We start from the raw sequence: 21,036 nt of genomic DNA, 5'->3' as shown, positions 1-21,036 counted from the left end.
CCCCCGGCGGGCTCCGGGGACCGCGCCCTGGCCGAGTTGTTGTTGGAGTTCTCCCGGGCACAGTACCGCGCCAAGGACGGCGGCGGTGCCGCCGCTAAGGTGAGGGAACCGGTACCGGGGTGGGGGGGATAGGGCTGGGGACCGGTGGCGGCGCGGCGGGCGCTGACGGGATGGCTGTCCGCAGGTGGAACGGATCGAGAGGCGCTGCCTGGAGCTCTTCGGCCGCGACTACCGGTACAGCGTGATCTCCAACGCGCACGGCGAGGTCTGCGCCCACTACCCGCGGCACATCGTCCTGCTGGAGCGCGATCCCGGCCGCGACCCGTAAGGCCCCGTTCCCTCCCCCGGTCCCCGCCCCCGCGGGGCTGATTGCCGGGGAGGGCGGCTTCGCGTTTTACCCTGGGGAGCTCCCGCGCCTGCCGGCAGCCCGCTGCCGCTCCGGGGCTCCCGCCGGTCGGGGGAAGCCCCGCCAGGCTGCAGCTAATTATAGCCGGGCGGTGTTCAGCCGCGGGGTGCGCCGCTCCCGGGGCAGCCCTCGCCGCCTGCCGGGGCTACCGAGCTCCCGCGGGGCTCCTCCGAGCTCCCCGAGCCTCTTGGGCTCCCTTGGTGAGAGCTGCTAAGGGGAGCTTGGGGGGGGTGCGGAGGAAACGGGGTGCTCCCCTGCCTGCCGGTTGCTGTGCTGCGGCTGAGAGCTCGTGGGTGGGAGCAGGACTGTGTGGTCACGGAATTGTTGGAGTTGGAAGGGACCTTCTAGAGATCATCCAGTCCAACTCCCCTACCAAAGCAGAGTTGCCCAGAGCGCATCACTCAGGAGCATCCAGGCGGGGCTTGAAGATCTCCAGAGAAGGGGACTCCACACCCTCCCTGGGCAGCCTGTTCCAGGGCTCTGGCATCCTCACCCGAAAGTTCTTCCTCATTTTTGAGTGGAACTTCCCATGTTCCAGCTTATGCCCGTTTCCCCTCGTCCTGTCACTGGAAACCACTGAAAAGAGTCCGGCTCCATCTTCCTTCAACCCACCCTTTAGATACTTGTAAACATAGATGAGGTCTTCCCTCAGCCTTCTCTTCTCCAGGCTAAAGAGCCTTTCCTTGTAAAATGCTCTCCCCACCTTCATGAAGTGCCTGTGGTCCTGCTGGGAGGCCTCTGAATAAGGACATTTTAGTCTGGAAAGCGTGTCGGGAGGGGTAACGGAGCTGGACAGATGAGGAAAGCTCCACAGAAATAATCTGCCCCCACTACGGCGCATGGGTCAGTGAGGGCTGAGGTTTAGTGAGTTAACGGGAAATGCTTGCTGGCAGTTCAGTGCAAGCCTCAGCCAACACGTGTCTGGACTTTGACCCACAAGCTCAGGATCAACGTTGGTTCTGCTTCTGGTCAAGGGCTGGCTGCTCCCTGTGGCTCTAACAACGACCTCTCATTTTTTATTTTCTCTTCCAACAAAAGATAATGCGATTTTGGAGTCTTAACCGGGTTTGTGACAGGAGTAGAACGTTCAAAAGGACAGTGGTGACCAAGTTCCCCTCCAGCTGCAAATGTGCCGTGCTGGCACATGGGCCAGGTGGTGTAGGAGGGGGTCTTTGGAGAACAGCCACAACTGATTGTCAGGTGGGAGAATTTCTGCTTAATGGTTAGATCAGCTTAGAAGAAATGAAATGCCTTGCTGCAAAAATAGGAAAGCTGAACTCTGAAGCTGTAAATGTAACTCGGAGTGTCTTTAGGGAAGAGAAACCAAATGCTTCTGCTTTTCCTGTTCTTGTAAGAGCAAAGGATGCTTAATTTTTCTGACAAGTATTCAGAACAAGTGTACTTACACTCAGTGCCCTGTTTTCTTCCGTGACTTTTGCAAGCCAGCAGTGGCAATTGACATTTTAAATATCGGTTATTTCCAAGTCTTGATTTGCTCTCCTGGGGAGTCACGGAAACAGACTACCCTTCATCATCCCTCTCCTCCTGATTTCTTCTTCATCCCACTCCTCCTGAGTGATAATCTCTGCAAAAGTCACTAAATTATTTTAGACAAATCCGGTTTTAGTTGCATCATTGTACTTTACAGAATAATTATGAAATAGACACTGTTGCACTTCTTGTGTTACGGAACACAAGAACCTCTTCCCGTGCATGGGACACTTCCTCTAGGACCGAGTGTCTTTGGCTGCCTTTCATCTTTCTAATGTTCTTAATCAGCTGGTAAGGTCTCCTTGAAGTGTTCAGGACGCTTCACATCTCTGAGAATACCAAGGTTTTTTGGAAGCAGTTCTTGCTTATGTGGACCCTTTGCTGCCCCGTCGGTTCTGCTGGTACAGCTGCTTCTGAAGCCGTGTGGGGAAACAGCAAAAAGTGGGTATTTTTAACCCAGGTCAGTTTCCTGATCCTTTTTGTTCTGTGGCCAGGCAGCTGGGGAAGAAAGGATGTTGCTTCATCACACTTTGCTAACAGTACTCTGAAATCCAGGTGGGTGCAGGAGGTAGCGGGAGGAATTGGAGGTGTATTTCTGACTGTCAACCCAGGGGCTGCTTGCGAGGAGCCCCAGAGGGTTGCAGGGCACGTCTGGCAGGCAGGAGCACCTTCCCTGTGCTTGGAGAACTCTGACGTCCCCCCAGGCAGACGCTGCAGGGAGAGGAAATGGAGCGGTGCGATTTGCTCACTGTCTTGGAGTTACTGTGACTGCGCTTCATGAAGATGCCTCGATCTTGGGCACAGGCCACGACTTTGGTTTCACCTGTTAGGTGTCTGCACTCCAAATAAATATGATCACAGTTGCACGTAATCTAAGTGAGAGGAACGCCTTGGTTCCAGTGCTGTTATGGCTACCCAAAGGGAAGCATCTCTGCTTCAAGCCTGTATAAAATACACAGTTGCCAAAATAGTTGCTTGCTCTTAGAGGAAATGTTTCCCTTGCATTTCAAGAAGTGAACTCAGGTTTGGGGGCTGATTTGGTGGAGAGGGCCAACGGGATTAACACAGAGGTCAGGTGGCCCAGTAGTATCTTCTGGAAGACAAACTTCTGAAAAAACAACACGCACTTGAATGTGCGAAAAAATAAAGAGATAAGATGCACGTCACTTCTTCCACCCCATTCTCTTCCTTTTCCAAAGAAGCCTTAATGATGTTCAACAGCTGTTGAAGAGTCCCCTGTTTTCTGAACCCTTTTTGGTAGATTTTGCTCCTGTCTATGCTGCATTTAATTACTTTTCCCTGTAAGAGCGTTGCACCCATTCCTCAGAGCAGCCTTTTCCCTTGCCACAGGAGTCTCAGTACAAGTGTGTTTAGTTACCATGTTTATCTTTAGTTCATGTTTAGCTTTACTAATGGTGGTTCTTGAGAAGATCCACGAGCCCTTTTGTCTCTCAGCCATGATGGATAGCAGAGCGAGTCTCGCCAGTGCCTGTGCAGGCTTCCCAGGGAACAGGCAGAGGAGCCTTGGAGAGGGACTCATTCTTCCGTGGGCTTCCCGCTCGCCCCGTGTCCCGGGTTCCTGCCAAGCTGCTGTGACTCCCCAGGGCTGTGATGCCTCTCCGGGGAAGCACAGTTGGTGTGCTGAGGGGTGAAACGTGTTGGCTCGTCTCAGCTCCTGGGGAGGCGCTTCTCTTGTAATTTCTGATCTTCCAGGCATTTAATTTTTGCTGATTCCCATCTTCTGCACTTGGAAGCAGCACCACGGAGCTATTCTGGTAACACCATATTAAAGTTCTTATTTCCCTCTGTATTTGCTTTTGCAAAGGAAACACGAAGACAGCTGGAGCATAGTGAGGGATGTGTCTCTTAATTGCATGCATTCATTTAAAAACAACCCCAAGACCAAATCTGTACATCAGAATCCCTTAAAGTTTCAGTTTGGTGTTGGGAATTATAGATGAAGCCTCTTCTCAAACTGCTCACGGGCCATTCCTGTGTTGTGTGTTACTCTCATGCTCTCTGAGCAGGGAGGCAGATTGCAGAGCAGAGCTCTTGGCTGTTTGCAGTTCATCAGGTGCCTGCACACCATCTCACATACTCCCCTGTAAAGTATATTGTGTTAGCTTTTTCCTGTCTTTGCACTTACCACCCTTGTGTCCACAGCATTTCAATCAGATGAGCTTGGGTTCTTGTTCTTTAAATTCTGGTATATGTCAAAGCTCTTTGGGACTGGACAGCTGAAATAGTGACGAATGAGTTATGAAACACATGAAATATACTAAGACTTGGCTATGAATTCTGGGAATTGAGTCCTTTTTAAAAATAAAAAAAAAAGACTAGGATTTAGAAGGTCTTGGTTGCTGTCTCCCCGCTTCCACCAGCACCACCTGTGTAATCTTTTCCATAAACAGATCGATTTCCATGTTAATAATAGATTATTTTTTTAAAATCCTTCACAGAATGTTGTATAGCAGCGGAAGCAATTCTTAAAGAAGTGTCCTCTTGCTTGCTAACTTCAGAGCTGGCTTCTCTCTCCACTAGGTTTGAGAGCACTGTCCAGGTTGGCAAACTGCAGGACCTTATCAACCGAAGTAAGATGGCGAGGTGTAGAGGACGATTCGTTTGCCCGGTCATTCTGTACAAGGGGAAGGTAAAGCTTCATGTCTTCAAACCTGTCTTAACTTAGAGAATGACCTTTCTCCCTGCCATTCGGACTGTGCAGCCATGTCTTCGGTCGGTTGTCACCTCTCTGAATGGTATAAAAATCTGTTCTTAGGTACAAGCACCAGCCTGTAGTAGTAGGTAGCATTTGCTAACTAGGTTGCATAAGTCATCTGTGGTGGCTTCAGGCTTTTTACCCCTCCATGTCATGAGCATTGCACCAGAGAGCTAACATTTTCTCCATATTTATGTTCCTTCCTTCTGAAGGACCAAAGATGTTTGGTCTTTGAGAGGGGAAAGACAGATATAGAATCATAGAATCAATCATCTAGGTTGGAAGGGATCTTAAAGATCATCTAGTCCAACCATCAACCTAACTCTGACAAAAATATAAATAAGAAATAGGAAATAAAAATTACTAAACCATATTCCTGAGGACCATGTTTACCCGTCTTTTGAACACCTTCAGGGATGGTGCCTCAACCACTTCCCTGGGTAGCCTATTCCAATGCTTGATAACCCTTTTGGTGAAGAAATGTTTCCTGATATCCAATCTAAACCTCCCCTGGTGCAACTTGAGGCCATTTCCCCTTGTCCTATCTCCTGTGACTTGGGAGGACAGTCACTTTCTACCCCTTACTCTTCCCAGCAGTGAGCTCCCTTTCAATAACTTTTCTCTCTAAAGAGAAGTTTCCCTTGTCTGTTCCCTGGGGAGGCAAGATTGCATAAATGGTCTTATGAATGTGTGGGCTTGTCTGCAAGGGGATCTATAAAAAAGTGAAATTAGATTCATTTTATGTGGATTACTTAAACTGTATTGGAGCCCTGTAGTAGTCTCATTTAGAATAAAAGTAGCTTAATTCAGTTTTCTTAGTTCAATTTAGAAACACTGTATGAATAGCAAAGTCATACCTGTGACAATTTTAATCTAGCTTGACTGAAGCCATCGTGGGTTGAACCTGCTGACCTTTTTCTGCAGGAGTGAACTACCTGGAGTGGTGCTGGGACCATCCATAATCTTATCCACAGGAATGTAGAAATAAGGCTTAAGCAGGGTATTAACAGAACATGGATGTTGCTAAATTGGCAGGAATTGACTGTATTAGCGAATTGGAGAACTGGAGATGAAAATGTGATTTAAAAACTAGCTACAGATAAAGGCACTTGGGAGTTTGATGTGTTTGGAGAACTCAATCTGGACCAGGGTTGCAGGGAGGCTGCTGAGAGGTGGTAGCTGTAGGTACCAACCATTTCTATGTAACGTGACAGCAAATAGGCCAGAGACCTGGGAAGGGACAGACTCCTGGAGCGTGTGTGGTTACTAACAAAATCTTCCTCCAGCATATTTGCAGATCAGCAACACTGGCCGGCTGGGGAGAGCTCTACGGGCGCACTGGCTACAACTATATCTTCTCAGGTGAGTGAGGAGCCATCTGTGGTTGGCTGCCTGGTTAGGCTGGGACAGTGTCCTAGACATAAGACCAGGCTCTTCCTAAGAGTGGGTGCAGAGCTCTGGCATGGATCCACTAGTATCAGGCTCTGCATAGTAGGGCAAAGCCTGAAATCTGTCCATTTCCAAGCACCATACTACTGGACAGAGCACCATACATCATAAGAAGGAGCAGCAAAAGAACTTGAGCCTGGAGAATGAGTTATGGGAAGTGTGTAGGCAAGTAAGGCAGCCCAAAGGAGTCAGGCTGCTGATCCCCAAACATTGAGGATGGGAATAATGGAAGAAAGATGATAAGAACTTGCTATTGCTTGGTTAATCATTGGGAATCAAATCCTGCTACTGATGTGATATAGTGGGCTCTAGGGAAAGATCCTTGGGGAATATTGGGTGTCTGTAACGTGGAAGCTGAAGCTTGACTTTACAGAGCACTGTGTAGCACTACTGGGGTGTCATTCTGGCTGACAGTCGTGGGTTTGATCCACATAGGTCCTTTGCAATGACAAGGAAAAGGTGGGCTGCGTTAGAAAATGGGCTTTTCATTAAGAGAAAATGCAGGGAACTATTCAGAGCACTTATGTGAGGAGAGAGGACACCAAACCATGACCGTTTCAGGCGTTTGTGTGTCTTGTCAGGTTGGGGTTGAATTGGTTTACACAAATTTCAGTTCTTAATGCCTTCTTGCAGGGGGTTCTGACGATGCTTGGGCAGATGCAGAAGACATTTCAGAGGAGGATTCTGCACTTAGGTTTGTATGCATCACTGGGAGAGGAAAAAGGGAGTTTGGACCATGGCTGACTGGCTCAGCCACTCAATTCTGCTGTTTCCTAGGCTGTGCTTTGGCTACAGGCTTGAGACCATCACCAAGTTTTACCTCCCTTGCTTTTGAAAAAGTCTTGAATGCTAATGGCTGGCTGAACCCAGTGTAACTGAAGCCTGCTAATCTATTGCCAGAGGGAAGGGCTGGAGATAAGAATATGTAGGGCCATTTAAAAAGGTGTTTGAATTACACACACTTGTTTACTTCATCTAAAAGTAGATCTCCAGGCTGGTGAAATTGTTTTGTGTCTTACGTGCATGCTGCAGAAGGGAGTGAGATGTGAGGAGGGACCCTCAGCGTGGAGTTTGCAGTATCAGTTCATTGCAGGGTCTGACTCTGACCTGTGGAGACGAGGCTCCTGCTGTGCAGTATGTGGCTAGAAGCAGTTCAGGAAAGAGCTGTGGCAGTGTCGTGCAAAAAATCAGACTCAACATGGCCAGCCTTCCGTGCTCAGCTTGCTTTGCCTTGCTCTGTGTTGCAGGAATGCTGACTCCCAGCTGTTTGACAAGGTCAGAGGACACGACATCAAGCTGCTGCGATACCTGTCTGTCCGATACATCTGTGACCTGATGGTGGAAAACAAGAAGGTGAAGTTTGGCTTGAAGTGAGTCTGGATTCATTTGTTTTTCTGCAGGCTTTGGATTGCAGCTAGTAGCCCTTACGTGGAATTGTTACTGGGCATACACTCAGCAACCAGGGAGCAGACCCTGGAAGATTCTTACAGCAGGATCAGTTAGTCAATGCTGTAAAGAGAACCCCAAGGTTTTAGGCCAGAGAAAGCCGTGTCAGTGGGCAAGAGAACTGCTTTCATCAGTCTTCTGTAGTCTGAGTAGGTTTCCTTTGTAGAGCTTGAGGTGATGTGACCCTTTCAGAAATGGGAGAGTAAAGGAGCCCTCTGCTTGTGTGTAGGAACAAATAGAGGTCTTTGTCCTTTCCAGAGGAAAGCTTTAGTATTTTGGGGTTATACCTGTTTATTTGGGTGCGTTGAGTAAGTGCTGCCCCTGCTCACTCCTGAGTCAAGTCATTGTGCAGGGGAATGAGACAGGTAGCTTTTTGGGTGCTACTGTCTCCATGAAAAATACTCTACAAATGTCTGCTGTCTTCTTCTTGTCCTGTGCAGTGTGACGTCTTCTGAGAAGGTGGACAAAGCGCAACGTTATGCTGATTTCACGCTTCTCTCCATCCCATATCCAGGTACAGGACTGATGTCCAGAGGGACCCCCAAGGGACAGGTGACAATCCGTTTCTGGGGACTGGGAACTACGTGTGTGTGTGTGTATGTGGTGAAATCACTGTGGCTTGCTGAGTGTTTCCTTTGCTCCCTCTGGAGAGAAGCTCTTTTAAACTGAGAACAGTGCGATGAATCTGGATGCTCTGGTGGTGTGAGTCAGCATTAGGCACTCTTCGAGGTGGCAAAATAATTTCTCAGCAGTTCTAATGCATTCAAGGGTGGAGAAAAAGTCCCAGAGGTGCAGCTGGGTTAACCTATCTTAATGATGGCCTTTGACACCCCTGCAACTCCAAGCTACTGCCTGATGCAAATGCGTATCTTACTCTCTGTTATATAAAACCCCAATTCTTAAGAGTATTTTCTAGTCCTAGTGTTCCAGAGCACCACTGTAGGATATTCTCATTGCCAGAGAGAATTGTTAACCCGAGCCTGCAGTGTACGACGGAGATGCAGGGCACTCCAGCCCGTCTCCCTGACTATATTGGTCCCTGTGCCTAGCAACCGCTGCTGGGTCACTTGCTGCGCTCTTAAAGATGAGCTGAATATTGCTGCCTGCTGATGTCAGGCTCGGTGGTAGGACTGGATGTGAGGCTGCTGTGCTTGAGGTCTCTCTGCAAGAAAGGACTCTGCTTTCTCCCTTGCTCACAAAGAAAGCAAGAGGAAGGAAAAAAAACCAACAACAAAACTTTTCCATGATTATTTATTATTGCCCTTAAACATATTTTTTTTTTCTTTTTTTTTTAAAAGGGATGTTTTTTCTTTCATACAGAAATTAGTGACAATTCAGAGAAGCTGCATTAATATTTCTATCTGCTTTGCCATAGAGATTACCAAGGTGTACAGAAATAAGAGTGTTACTGTTTTCTGTGACATGTGCCACAGGTGTATGTTGCAGCCGTGTACCTCGTCAAACGTAGGCCATAGGAAAGGCAGTGTACACAGGTCTTTTAGTAGAGTTTGTAAAGAGTGAGGAAGAAGTGATTCTGTAAAGTTAAACTGTGGAATTGTTACTTTATGGGGATCTGCATATTGTATGCACTATTCAGCGATGGTCCTTCCTCTCCTGCCATCTGGGGCAGCTGCTGTCTTTTAGCAGCTCTTCACTGCCACGCTAGAGGTAAACCTCATAAAAGTGGAAATTCTCCCTGCAGATGTTGCCTGATTTCAGCAGTGTTGGTCCAGAGGGGAATGTTGTTATTCTGTTAGATCTAAGGCGCACACATCTAAGGATCAGCAACCTCTCTAGTGACTGGCCAAATGCCATCATACATTCTGATTGATGTTTCCAGGTTTGCGCTGGATGAATCTCTATTTTGTAGTTTGGCTCTAAAGTTGTTCTGAGATCCTCTTGTCTTAAGTCAGCAAAGCAGTGTCCAGACATGACAATCTAAGGTGAAAGACTTGTGTTAAAATGGTGTATCTGTAGAAGCTTTTGTGCTCTCTAGTGCAGAAACCCCATTTTCCGTTTGACTGGCAGCTGGCGTTTGTAGATGCCAATACTTATTGCCATAATCCCCCATTCTTTGCTTAAAGCCATTGTTTAATTGGAGTTAAATCTCAGCTGACAGATTGCTTCCTGACTGTGTGGCTTTGAGGGCTAGTCCTGTCCTTGTACGAAGATATTTTTATTGCCATTAAGAGTTACTTGTGACTTGCAGGGTAGGACTCATTGCCTGTGTTCAGTGGCTGGCACAGGGGAGTCTTGGTAACGTGGGCACCGTGGCATTCCCAGGGCGTACAGGCTGCATCAGGAGAGGTGTCTGTTGTAGCCTGCAGGCAGCCGCAGTGCTAATGGTGCTGCTCGGCTGTGACTAAGTGACTGCAGTTTGCAGCAGAGGCTTCAAAACAGTTGTTTGAGAAGAATGGAGCCAAAGGACAAACTTACGGAGGGGAAGGCTTGGGGAAACCTCAGAAGTGGTTATGTACCTGCTTCCTTCAGACAGGGCGATTCGTGCCTGTGAAAGAGGAGACAGAAATGTGAGAGAAATCACAGCTGCCTCTGACAGAGCCCTTTCTTGTTACCTGCAGCAGATGCCCTGTGAGAGTTGGCTTTCCCCGGGGCTCTGCCAGCACCTCCTTTTGCTTGTTCCTTCTCACTCAGCGTGCCGGGCTGATGCCTTAGATCTGTGCAAAAGCCAGTGGCCCTGGAAAGTGTAGCTCCTCGGTGAAACCTCTTGTTGGGGAAGAAATGAAATCAGTCCCTCAAACTCCACATTTTCTGTGTGTTTGGAGTTTGCCCTTTGCTCTGTGAGTGTGTTCACTGCTGAGTGCTCTGGGTTGTTGTGCTGGGAGGCTGTGCTGCACGCTGTACTGATGATTACTGCTCTTCTCTTCCCGCAGGCAGCAGTTTTGATTGGGTTGGTGCTCTGGAGCCTGGGGCTGCCAGCACTTCCAGTCCCACGGGCACTTCAGTTGTTAGATATCAAGTTAGCTGAACGGTTGTTCATTATTTCTTTTTCTTGCAGGCTGTGAATTTTTTAAGGAGTACAAAGACCGGGATTATACAGCTGAAGGTCTCATATTTAACTGGAAACAGGTACATGGATATTACAAAATGGAGAGCTGCGGGCTTTACTGGGCTTAAGTCTTGCCTCAGAGTTCCTGAGCAATGGTGTATATGTCTTGTGCTTATTTCTGATCACAAGGAGGAAACCAACAGGGCAAGCAAAGCAAATAGTGAACGTACTACATTACTCGTTAATTGTAAACTTTGTATGTAAAATAAATTACTCGTTATCCTGTAGTCTAGGATGCTTAACCTGTCATAGGAGGTATGGGTTGCTCCTGTTACTGAATTTGACATCTTATTGATAGCCTGTGTTCTCAGTTCTGTCTTTGTATTCTGTCTCCTGCTGAGGGAGATGATTGAGTGGAGCAGCCCTGCAGTAATTCCAAAATTAACATGCCATGTCCCTGACTTTGACTCTCGGGAGCACATAAAAACTCCTCTTGTCCATTAGTCCTTCTAAGAGGCTATGTGTTAATTCTTATCACTGCAGTCTTTTGCATTCAAAGATGCTTTGAGGTGCTTTCTTCTATATATGCACTGTTTGGCATTTGTTTTTTTCTGGAGCTCACTGCCTTCAAGCCATGGCTTTTCTCTGACTAATTGTGTTTGGGTTTTTTTCAGGATTACGTAGATGCTCCATTAAGTATCCCAGTCTCTCTGACCCAATCTCTGAATATTGATTGGAGCGAGTACCAGGTGAGCAAAGCAGGCATGTCTGTGGGAGGTCAGAGATTCAAGTAAAGATTTGAAGTCGAATGAGTTGCTGCTATTGCAGTGTCTGGCTCGCTTTGTACCATCCCAGTGGGAGTGGGGCTGCAGACTTGATTGTTCAGAACAGCGGTGGAAATCCTCTGCCCAAAAGCTTCCTGGCTTGGTGTGTCCCAGAGCAGCTGGTTCTAACGTCAGATCTTTTTCTGTAGCTTGCGTAAAGCTTTCAATCCATTAGGGAGATACGTCGGTAACGAAGGTAAGGAACATGCCAGCAAAGGGAAAGCAGCATTACTCGTTCACAATCTCAGCGAGGCACATGCCTGCAGTGGGCAGACTTCCTTGGCTGTGCAGAGTCTTGAGAGAGATCAGCCTCCCCTTAGGTGAGCAGTAGCCAAGTGACTAGGCACCAAGGTACCTGTCCTGTGAGAGGAGAGCAGGAAATCACAGTCGACCGTACTGTGACGGCATCGCAAATGATAATTGAGCTCTTGTGTTTGCCCAAGCTTCAAGGGTTACCTTTGCTCGTACTAGGGAGCGTCGCCTCCTGCTGCTGGTTAGTGTGCTCCATTTCACACATCAGCAGACCCAGGTTTTGTGATGATTGACTGTGCTGGAGCGTGTCACGCTCCCGTGCTCTGTGTCTGGAAGCACCACAGAAGTAGTAGAGCTCCCCGTGCTGGGCCAGTGTTTGTCAGTCAGTGATGTAAATAATGTTTAAGTGTCAGCGTAAGCAGAATCACGGAGAAGTAGCTTGCAGAGCTGAAGCAGAACTAATGGGACCACAGTTTGTTTATGGCTAGAAACTTGTTCACTAGAATACTGAGCAGCCCGTATTTTAAAAGAGGATATTAAAAAATTGAAGAGAGTGTAATAAATAGATGCAGAAATGATCTGACGACTGGAGATGGTGCTTCACTTAAAGCTGAAGTTCTCAGTCTGTTTAGCTAATCACAAAGGTAATGGAGGGTTGACTTGATTAATGTGTAAGTACATTTGCAGGGAGAAAACACTAATTCTAAAGCACTCTTCAGTCTGGGGGGAAAAAGCTGCACAGGAAGCAATGTCTGCAGATGGAAATCAGACCTTCAAATAAGGAAGAGTAGTCTTGCTTGTTATTTTTGAGGATGATCTGTTGGAACACACTGCTAAAGGAACAATGAGCTGTCACCCCTAGTTGAGGTGCTTTTCTCGGTGAGAATGCAAGCCTCAGGCTGTGTTTGGGGCAACTGATCAAAACTTTCTGGTTTGTGGTCTTGAGACATCAGACTGGATGACTACATGATTCTTTCTGTCATAAGCACAAGATTGGGTTGAATTGGGCAGATACGAGACTTTGGAAGTATGTGTTTTTCTGCCCCAGGCTGAGTGTATTCCCCATTTCCCTACTCTTTTGTTGCTGTGCAGGCTTCACAGCAGAGTAATATGTTCTTTGTGTGACAGCAGTCTTAAGTGTGGTTACACACACACATGCACACATGCAGGCACACAGCGAGTGTTCTATTGCTGGTGGTCAGACGTCACTTACACCACAAACACTGTCACGATGAAACCCCTGTCCTTTTCCTTGCCACTGCTCTCCTGTTTCCCTTGAGCTACTTCTGGCCCTGGTCAGACTGCTGAAATTCCCCACATCTTCTCACAACACAATGGTCGAGAGTGGCCTCCTGTGTGTGAGCTTGTTCTGATGGTTGTCACCTGCATCTCTTGTGGTGCTGGAGCCATTCTGTGGTGCTGCTGCAACTTGAGCGTTACTGCAGAAGTCCAGAGCCTGTCTGGAGCAGCCAGGAGTGGGTCAGGCCTCTGCTGGCAGCCTGCTGGGGCCATTTATGAGGGTGTTTTGAGCAAAGGGCTTGGGTTGTATGAATGGGCTACTGACCTTGGCCTGCTCACCCCATCATGCTACAGCATCACATACACAGCTGTAACGTGGCTGCTGAGCCGTTTGGTGAAGTACACGCATGTGGGGGGCTGCAGAACTGGGTCAGTGCTCCACAGGTGTTTGCTGGAGCACGTTGGTCCCTCTGAGCATGGTCTGCTTGGAGCTTTGGGGCTGCGGGCAAGCTGGTTCTGTGCCAGCCAGGCAGATAGGAGAGATAGCCTTTTATTATTTCCTTTTCTTTTTTTTTCCTGCCTGATCTGTTGTGCCAGAGTGCCTTTTGTAGAGGATGAGATGATTGATTAGAGCACCAAGGGAGCCTGTCACTCTGAGGAATGGCCACAGGGTTATTTCTGCTTTGCTCTTGTTCTGGATAGAGAAGCCAAGAGCATGGCGGGCCCTGAATTGCAGAGCAGCCTTTTGCTGTGGGCAGAATCTTACCATCAATGTTTCTCTTTCTGCAGAGCTGGGACCTTGTGCAACAGACACAGAACTACCTGAAGTTGCTGATCTCCATCATCAATAGCGATGGTAAGGCAAACTCCTTGCTCCCAGCAGTCTGACTGGGGCAGTTGCTGTCTCCAGACCAGGTGATGGTGTTAGCACCACTCTTTATAAAAAAAAGCTTGATATCCCTCCCTCCAAAACCCAGTGATAGTCCTAACATCTCAGGGCTCCAGCTCCCTTCTTAGAGAGGGACTTGCTGATCCCCTGAAGACCCTCTTTTCCAAGAATGGAGGGGTATCTGAACATTTTACCTGAAGCTCTCCTGCTTAAAGCTGAAGAGAAGAAACATTTGTTCCTCTGTTTGTTGACTCTTGCTCTTAGTAATGCACATCTGTGTTTTATGCCCTCAACCCAGGGTCTCATTAGGTGCCTGTTCTTTCACCCTCTGTCATCACAGCCACCCCAGCTCCTTGAAGGGAGTGTATTGCTTTATGTTGGCATCCTGTTCCCTTTAAGCACGGGGACTTTGTACCTAGTGCTGTTGGATAGATGGAGCCGTGGCTGGCTCTGCCAGCATGGACAACTGCAGATTTTCCTGGAGCAATTGTGTTGGGACACACTGTGATTTTTCTGTGTGTGCCTCTGCTCAGTGTGTATCGGTAGGAAGATTGCTGAGACTGAAAAAGTCTTCAGTTGGAGTAGGCTTCTGTCTGGTGTGGGGATAAATAGTGGTGGTGGGTTGCAACTGAGTAAGTATATGTTCTGTGTAGCAAAGTGATGTTCATAACTACTGACTTCACGTCCTGAGCAGCTGTCAGGACCAGGACAGCACATCAGCTGGGGCTGCTGACAACCCAGGACACTCTGAGCAATTTGTTGGCTGCTGTATTCAAGACAGAATGTTCTGGCTTGGTGGCTGAGCTCTCCTCTTGAGCCGGGGCTGTGGGGACAGAGGGTAACTTGTCTCTACAGATTTGCGAAAAGAAAAGCCATTGCTCTTGTTGCAATATCCTTTTTTTTCCTTCTTCTTACCCCTGCCTGGAACAGATGACAGCGGGCTCCTGGTGCACTGTATATCCGGCTGGGATCGAACTCCTCTCTTCATCTCCTTATTGCGCCTCTCCTTATGGGCTGTGAGTACCTGGCTGACCTGCTCTGCTTCTGGGGGCGATTGTTTGGAGGATGAGTGAGTGAATGTGTCACTAGGAAGTGGTGGTGGAGCAGTTAGTGTTCCTTTTGACTATCTTGGCTTCAGAGAGGCTGTGGATTGACTTTGATTTGGAGTCCAACATACTGTCCTGCCATCAGGCATGGCATCACAGGCAGGTGGGCGTCTTGGATCACCACGATGGTTTTCGGTAGATCGTGAATTCTCAAGTCCCGATCCCCAGGGCTGCTGCCTGAAGGGTGTTCTTTCCTTTGCAGGATGGGCTGATCCACGCGTCCCTGGAGCCATCTGAGATTCTCTACCTGACAGTGGCCTATGACTGGTTTCTTTTTGGGTAGGTGCACTAAGTTTTACTCGCGTATGCATCCCTGCGCAGCAGGTGAGAAGCCTGCAGGGCGTCATCTTTGGTGTTTGCTCACAACCAAAGGTGGATGTTGGGGCAGCTCCTGATGATGCCTTTTTTGACCTGGAAGCTCAGGCATGTGGCCATTGTTGACATCTTGTGCTCTGCTGATTCTGGCTTCCAGCATGTGACGGAGCTTCCCTTGCTCTCTTTCCAGGCACATGTTAGCCGATCGGCTCAGTAAAGGAGAAGAGGTGAGTGTCTGGTGTGGGGCAGTGGCTGAGCACTGCTTTTTGTTCTCAGGGTGTTTGTTTACAGTAGCAGCATTCACTGCCTTCTTCTGGTAAGAGTGGTCTGGCTGGGCTCTAAAACGATTGTTCAGGTGCTGGAAATATGAGATGAGAGCCTTGCCCCGTCAGTTCCTGATGCATAAGGTGTGAGAAATACTTTTCTCTCAGGCTGCAGTTTGGTTGGAGGGTGTCAGTCCTCCCAATTTCCCTGCTGTGCCATTAGTGTTCAGGCCCCTGGTGAAAGAGTGCTAAGATTTGCTATTCCACTCAGCGGTGAGAAAGGATGCTTAAGGCATGTGACTCCAGGGAGCTTGAAAATAAAGCTGTATAGTCTTGTGTGCTTGTCCTGAGTGCCAGCCCTCCTGCCTGGGTGCTGCAGCTGCATGTGGCTTGCATGTCATTGCGGGCTCATGGAGCAGCTGGTGCTGGTTCCAGTGTGTGCATTTTGGCAGGGTGTATCTGTGGGTGCACAGATGGGTCTGGGAGGCAGTTAGGATTAGTGGAACTGATTCTATTCAAATCTTTCACTATTTAACAGCAAAAAATGATTGCTCTGACTATAGTTGCAGTTCACTGCTGTATCGTTTTTGGATAGAGATCAAAAGATGGGGAATACGTCTAACCCTGTTGCTAATCCACTGAATCCACTGCTTCTCAGACTCACCTCACTCGAGAACCCCCTGCCTCTGAACAGCATCACCCCCTGCAGAACTCAGAGCCAGGACCCTGGCCTGTTTCCCATCTCTCAGGGGTCTAGGACCCCTGTACTAGAGTCACTCCTCCCATTCATTCCTTCCCCAGAGCTCCACTGGCTCACACCTGGCAGCCTGCCTAGCCCAGGGTGCAGTTGGTAGCCAGGGTGCATGGCTGCCTCTCGCCCTCCCCGCAGCAGGAGGAGCAGGGCTCAGGTCTGCGCAGGCAGGTGGGGTGGCAGTGGCACAGTGAGGGTGCAGACTGCTGTGTGGCAAGGCATGAGCTTGGGACCACAGATGCTGCAGGTACTGCAGCATCTTCCAGATGTGGTACAGCTGTGGTGCCCAGGTGGAGCACGTGGCTCTCACCTTGCCAGGGGTTTGCTGCTTACCTGGGAGTATGAGCAGGTGCCCTGCCGTGTGCTTGCAGCATGTGTGCAAGGCATTGATAAGGAGACTTGTCGCACACATTCCTTTCTGGGCCTCCCTGTGGCAGGGAACAGAGGGTCAATTTAACGTGTAGGAGAAGGCCCAGGATGGGATGGTGACAGCCCATGGCATGTCGGAGGCTGGTAGCTGCAGATTTCTTCCTATCTCCATCCTGCCAGCACCTCCCCGCCAAGATAAGAGGCTGCATGGTGCCTCGGGTTCGTTCCTGAACCGCTCTTTTCTCTCCCTTTGCTCAGATTTTCTTTTTCTGCTTCAATTTTCTGAAGCACATCACCTCTGAGGAGTTCTCTGCTGTGAAGTCGCAGAGGTAAGGAGCCTGTGCCTGCTGCTGCATGGGCTGCAGAGCCAGGGAGCTTGTTAGTGCTGTTCCTTTGGGGAGATGGAAGCCCTGGTGTCCTGGCCCAGTTTTCTTTAATTTATTCTGCACTCTGAAGGCTGCAAAATGGGGCCGAGGCTTGTGAGGTGCCACGTTGTGCTCTGAAAAACTGTCCATGCTGAAATGTGCTCTCTGCTTAATGACTGTCCGTGGCTGCTTTAGCACGGGTGAGCCCAGAGATGTGTGCTCTGGCACAAGCAGGCTGTGCACAAAGCTCCCTCAGGCGCTGCTGAGGGGAGCGGGGTGGCTGGTGTTTAACAGACCACTGAACGTTAACCCCTTCCTATTTCAGGAGGGGCAGAAAGAAGCGAAACCCACCCTGCAGGTTCTCAATAAGCTGTTGAGAACACACACGTGTGCCCGCAGCCTGTTGCCACCCTCTCAAAGCACAGGGTGTGCAGGCTAGGACTGTTAGGAGTGTGGGACACTGCATCCTGGCCCCATCCCCTCCCCTCTGCCCCTGCACAGCTAATTCCCCACCGCTCTGATCTGCTGCGTGCAACGGAGATCTGGCTAACTTTTGTCTTTCCTTCCCCAGAAGGAAGAGTTTGCCACCTGGCTTCACCCTGGAAGAGATCTGCATGCTCAGTGAGTGCTGCTGAGAGCATCAGCACCCCTGGGTGCTGGTAATGGTTGATCGCTTGGGGGCTTGGGTTCCCAGCGTCAAGGTGACTACAAATGGGTATGCTTCCCTTGGGGCATCGCAAGAGCCCGGCCCCAGGGCACATGGGAAATGTATCACTTAAAGGGGGAGAAAGCGAGCGAGACAAAGCTGGCCTTCAGGTAGTTCTGTTTTCTTTTCTCTAGAGCAAAGAGACCGAGGCAGCACCACAAGCCTGAGCAGCGACTTCTCCCTGGGGATGGAAAGTTCTCCTGGAGCAGCTGGGAGCTTCACTTATGAAGCGGTGGAACTGATGCCAGCAGGAGCACAGGCTCAAGCAGCATGGTGAGGACATAACCACTCAGTGGGCTGCAGAATGAAAGGGACAGGCGCTGGGCACAGGAGAAAAGATGTTTCTGAAGTCCCTCGCCCTCAGGATCTGCTCTCTATGGCCTCCTTACAGTGGAGGGAGGAATTTGGCTGGCAGAGGCTTTGCTGCAACTTGTGCTGTGGAACTTCTGCACCAAAAATTGGAGACTGCCCCATGTTAATGACTGCGACAGGCTTCTGTAGGGATGCTTCTGAAGTTTGTCCCCTCATGAGAGTAAAGCAGCTTTGCTTCATTTTTACCAGCTTCACTGTTAAACTTCACCCAGAAAGGATTTCATTACTTTTAAAAGATAGTTCCAAACTGTCAGAAAAATGACCTCCTCAGGGAAAAGTGGAGACAAAGTTTAGCTGCCCTAAAATGAAGCCTAATCAGTTTATGAAAGAGATTATACAGGGGAGTGTCTGCAGTTAGGGAAAGGTGGGCAGGGTGGCCAAGAATCCTCTCTAACAGCACAAGGTGTGGGATCTGAAAGCAGGTTGCTGCCTGCAACGCTGCTTAGAGATACTTCTTGGGGGAGAACATGAAATTGTTGGTGGTCCCTGTTGATAGAGGGTCACACAGGACTTGCCTGGGGATGCAGGTGGCCCTCCCTGGAAGTGGGGACTGGGGAGGGTCTCTGGTGACTCTGCTACCCTGGGATGGATGTTTTGCTTGCTTGTGGAGTTTCTGGTGCTGTTGAGGGATTTCAAAACCTTTCTGTAGGGTTGCCCCTGTCAGTTTAATTTTTCTCTCCTCTCCCTCAGCACATGTGAAGACGCTATTTTATATTGCAATTATTTTAAATTAAATCTGGGTTGTGCTGGAGGCAGTTGAAGTCCTCTGGGACTGAGCCTGCAGCCATGCTAGTGGCAGCAGCCTTTTAAAGCACATTGTGATTCAATTTATAAAATGCTGAAGAAGGGGAAGAGAAAATCTTCCTGCAGAATCACAAAACAGAGATGGGGAGACCCAAATTGCATTTGCCAAGTGAGCAGCACAAGAGTCCTCTTTAACACACAGCACTTGCCTGTCCAGCAAGGTGACTGCAGCAAGTAGAGAACAACTTTCCACTTGTCTGGCTACAGGATGTTAAACTGGAAGCATTTAAGTTGCTCTGAGTGCTCAGGACATACAGACTAGATCCTGCAGCATGAAACCTACATGTGATCTTCAAAAGACTTGAAGTGGCCAGAGCAGGTTGGAAGAGATCTGCTGCACTCGTATGTGTCAGGGCTTGATTTTGTGACATGTTTTGTAACTCTAGTTTGCTTTAGTTCCTGTTGGAGACATCAGATGGTGTTGGGATCAGCTGCTGCTACCACAGTGATGGTTTGGGCCCATGCTGTGGGCATGAGCTTGGGGAAGGGAAGGTTGTCAGCCTTGCCATGAGTGCTTAGCGAGGGGATTGCACATGGATGTCCTGCTGCAGGCTGTTGTGGCTGTGTAGTCTGGAGAACAGGTAGGGCTTGCTACAAGCTGGGTGCGTAGTGTGAGGGGGGAGAAGGTATGTGCTTCATTGTGTTGTGCTGAAAACAGGTGGCCTCAAAGTCTCCTTGCAGGGAGAGGCATTTGTTTTTTAACTGTACAAGTCTGTTTCTGCAGGCTGTGCTTGGAGATGTTGGCAGCTCTGATAACATGAGATGAATAATGCTTGAGAGAGGCTATGGTGTGATGTTTGAGGGTGGACACGCTTCAAGAAGTGAAGAGAGGATATGATGCTTCCCACTGTACTATGAGCCTGTCTTTAGCTGCACTTGCTGACAGTGCTTGAGATCTCAGTCAAAGCTGAGATGCCCTTCCAGATTCCAGGAAGAAGAGCATCTTTTCTGCTTGAGTTTGTTGGCTTTAGGCTTTTTGCTTGTGTACATAAGGAGGTCTTTGTCCAATTCACTGTGGTTTTTGAGGGGGAAAAATTCAGCGTGCTCTTCCAGGAAAAAAAAAAAAAGATGTCAGAAAAAAAAAATCTTCTGAAGATGACGCAGCAGTGATGTGAATTAGTCCCAAGTATGTGTGCCCGTTTGGCATGTAGCTGGATGGCATTGTGAGCTTAGGCCTGATGTGGCAATGGGCAGTGAATCACACCCGAGTCTCAATGGTGCTGGCTTGAAAAGAAGCCAGAGCAGTTCTGGGCTGTGAGCACAGAGGGAGAATTGAAATGCACCTACACCTGGAGTGATTGTCAGCCCCGAGCACGTGGTCAGAAGCGTGGTCAGTGGTGCCTGAAGGAAATCACTAAAAGGGAAAATAACACCAGTGTTGTGTCCCTGTCACCCTCATCAGTGCGCACTAACACCCACCTGGGCTTAGCTGCTGGCTGGTACTCTGTAGAGTTCAGAGCAAATTGAAATGGTCTTTCCCTCCTGGGAGGCCCCTTGCTTGAGGCGCTTTTACAGCTAGACTAAACAAAGCAGCCGCTGTATGTGTGTGGGCTGATGCATTCTCCTGTCTCTGATTTCCAGGTCACGTGGATGGTGATCTATAAAAGAATGGGCTAAGATGGGTTGAGCTCCATGTACCACCCGTGACTCATGGTTCCTTGGAAGGGAGGGGGGCAGGTTCACTGGGAACAAGAGCTTGTAGCTGCTGGGATAAAATCCAGCCTGTTGTGGAAAGGCTTCCGAGCTGCAGTGCATGGGAAAACTAGCTTTCTCACCCAAGTCCTCTGTCCCACAGGAGGAAGAGTTGTGCGTCGTCACCACAAGCCGTGCTCTGGAGCAGGGCTCAACAGTCTGAAGACAGGCTGCCTTCCACAGGGATGGTCGAAGTCAAGTCCTCCAGCTCCTCCTCATCAACCCATTCTGATAACTTCCTGAGGATTGGAAGCAGCCCACTGGAAGTGCCCAGATCCAGGTGAGATGGGACAGAGTAGACCATTTCTCAGCAAAGCCAGTGTCTGGTAAAGGGAGTGCAGGGCTGCACTCGTGCAGCTCCGAGAACCCTGGAGCACATGGGTTTGTATCTACAGACAGGCACCTCTAACCTGACCCTGTGTGAAATGCTGGCCATTAAACACAGGAGCTCCTGCCTAAGCCCATTTAGAGGAGTGAGGAGCTGTGCCGATAACAGCTAGGTGTCTGTTCTGCCTGTCCTCAGTGCATGCCTCACCTCCACCAACTCTGGCATCTCTGCATCCTGCATGCTTGG

General features: G+C 49.1%; 1 protein-coding gene across 1 annotated transcript in view; it reads left to right on the top strand.

Annotated features, from left to right (window-relative positions):
• The first annotated feature begins 6 nt into the window (after positions 1-6).
• The window catches only part of MTMR14 (myotubularin related protein 14), a 33,348-nt gene continuing 12,318 nt past the window's right edge, over positions 7-21,036 (top strand). The window contains exons 1-17 of the mRNA XM_014946888.1: positions 7-99; positions 185-324; positions 4,439-4,547; positions 5,900-5,975; positions 6,696-6,756; positions 7,310-7,432; positions 7,949-8,022; positions 10,525-10,595; positions 11,190-11,264; positions 13,620-13,686; positions 14,650-14,735; positions 15,028-15,104; positions 15,331-15,367; positions 16,782-16,852; positions 17,460-17,509; positions 17,729-17,867; positions 20,566-20,742. Coding sequence (XP_014802374.1) covers positions 4,494-4,547; positions 5,900-5,975; positions 6,696-6,756; positions 7,310-7,432; positions 7,949-8,022; positions 10,525-10,595; positions 11,190-11,264; positions 13,620-13,686; positions 14,650-14,735; positions 15,028-15,104; positions 15,331-15,367; positions 16,782-16,852; positions 17,460-17,509; positions 17,729-17,867; positions 20,566-20,742 — 1,238 coding nt within the window. The 5' untranslated portion in view covers positions 7-99; positions 185-324; positions 4,439-4,493. The remainder of the gene's footprint in view (positions 100-184; positions 325-4,438; positions 4,548-5,899; positions 5,976-6,695; positions 6,757-7,309; positions 7,433-7,948; positions 8,023-10,524; positions 10,596-11,189; positions 11,265-13,619; positions 13,687-14,649; positions 14,736-15,027; positions 15,105-15,330; positions 15,368-16,781; positions 16,853-17,459; positions 17,510-17,728; positions 17,868-20,565; positions 20,743-21,036) is intronic.

The sequence above is a fragment of the Calidris pugnax genome, unplaced genomic scaffold (genome assembly GCF_001431845.1).
Source record: "Calidris pugnax isolate Ruff unplaced genomic scaffold, ASM143184v1 scaffold81, whole genome shotgun sequence".
NCBI lineage: Eukaryota > Metazoa > Chordata > Aves > Charadriiformes > Scolopacidae > Calidris > Calidris pugnax.
This window is presented reverse-complemented; position numbering and strand designations above follow the sequence as displayed.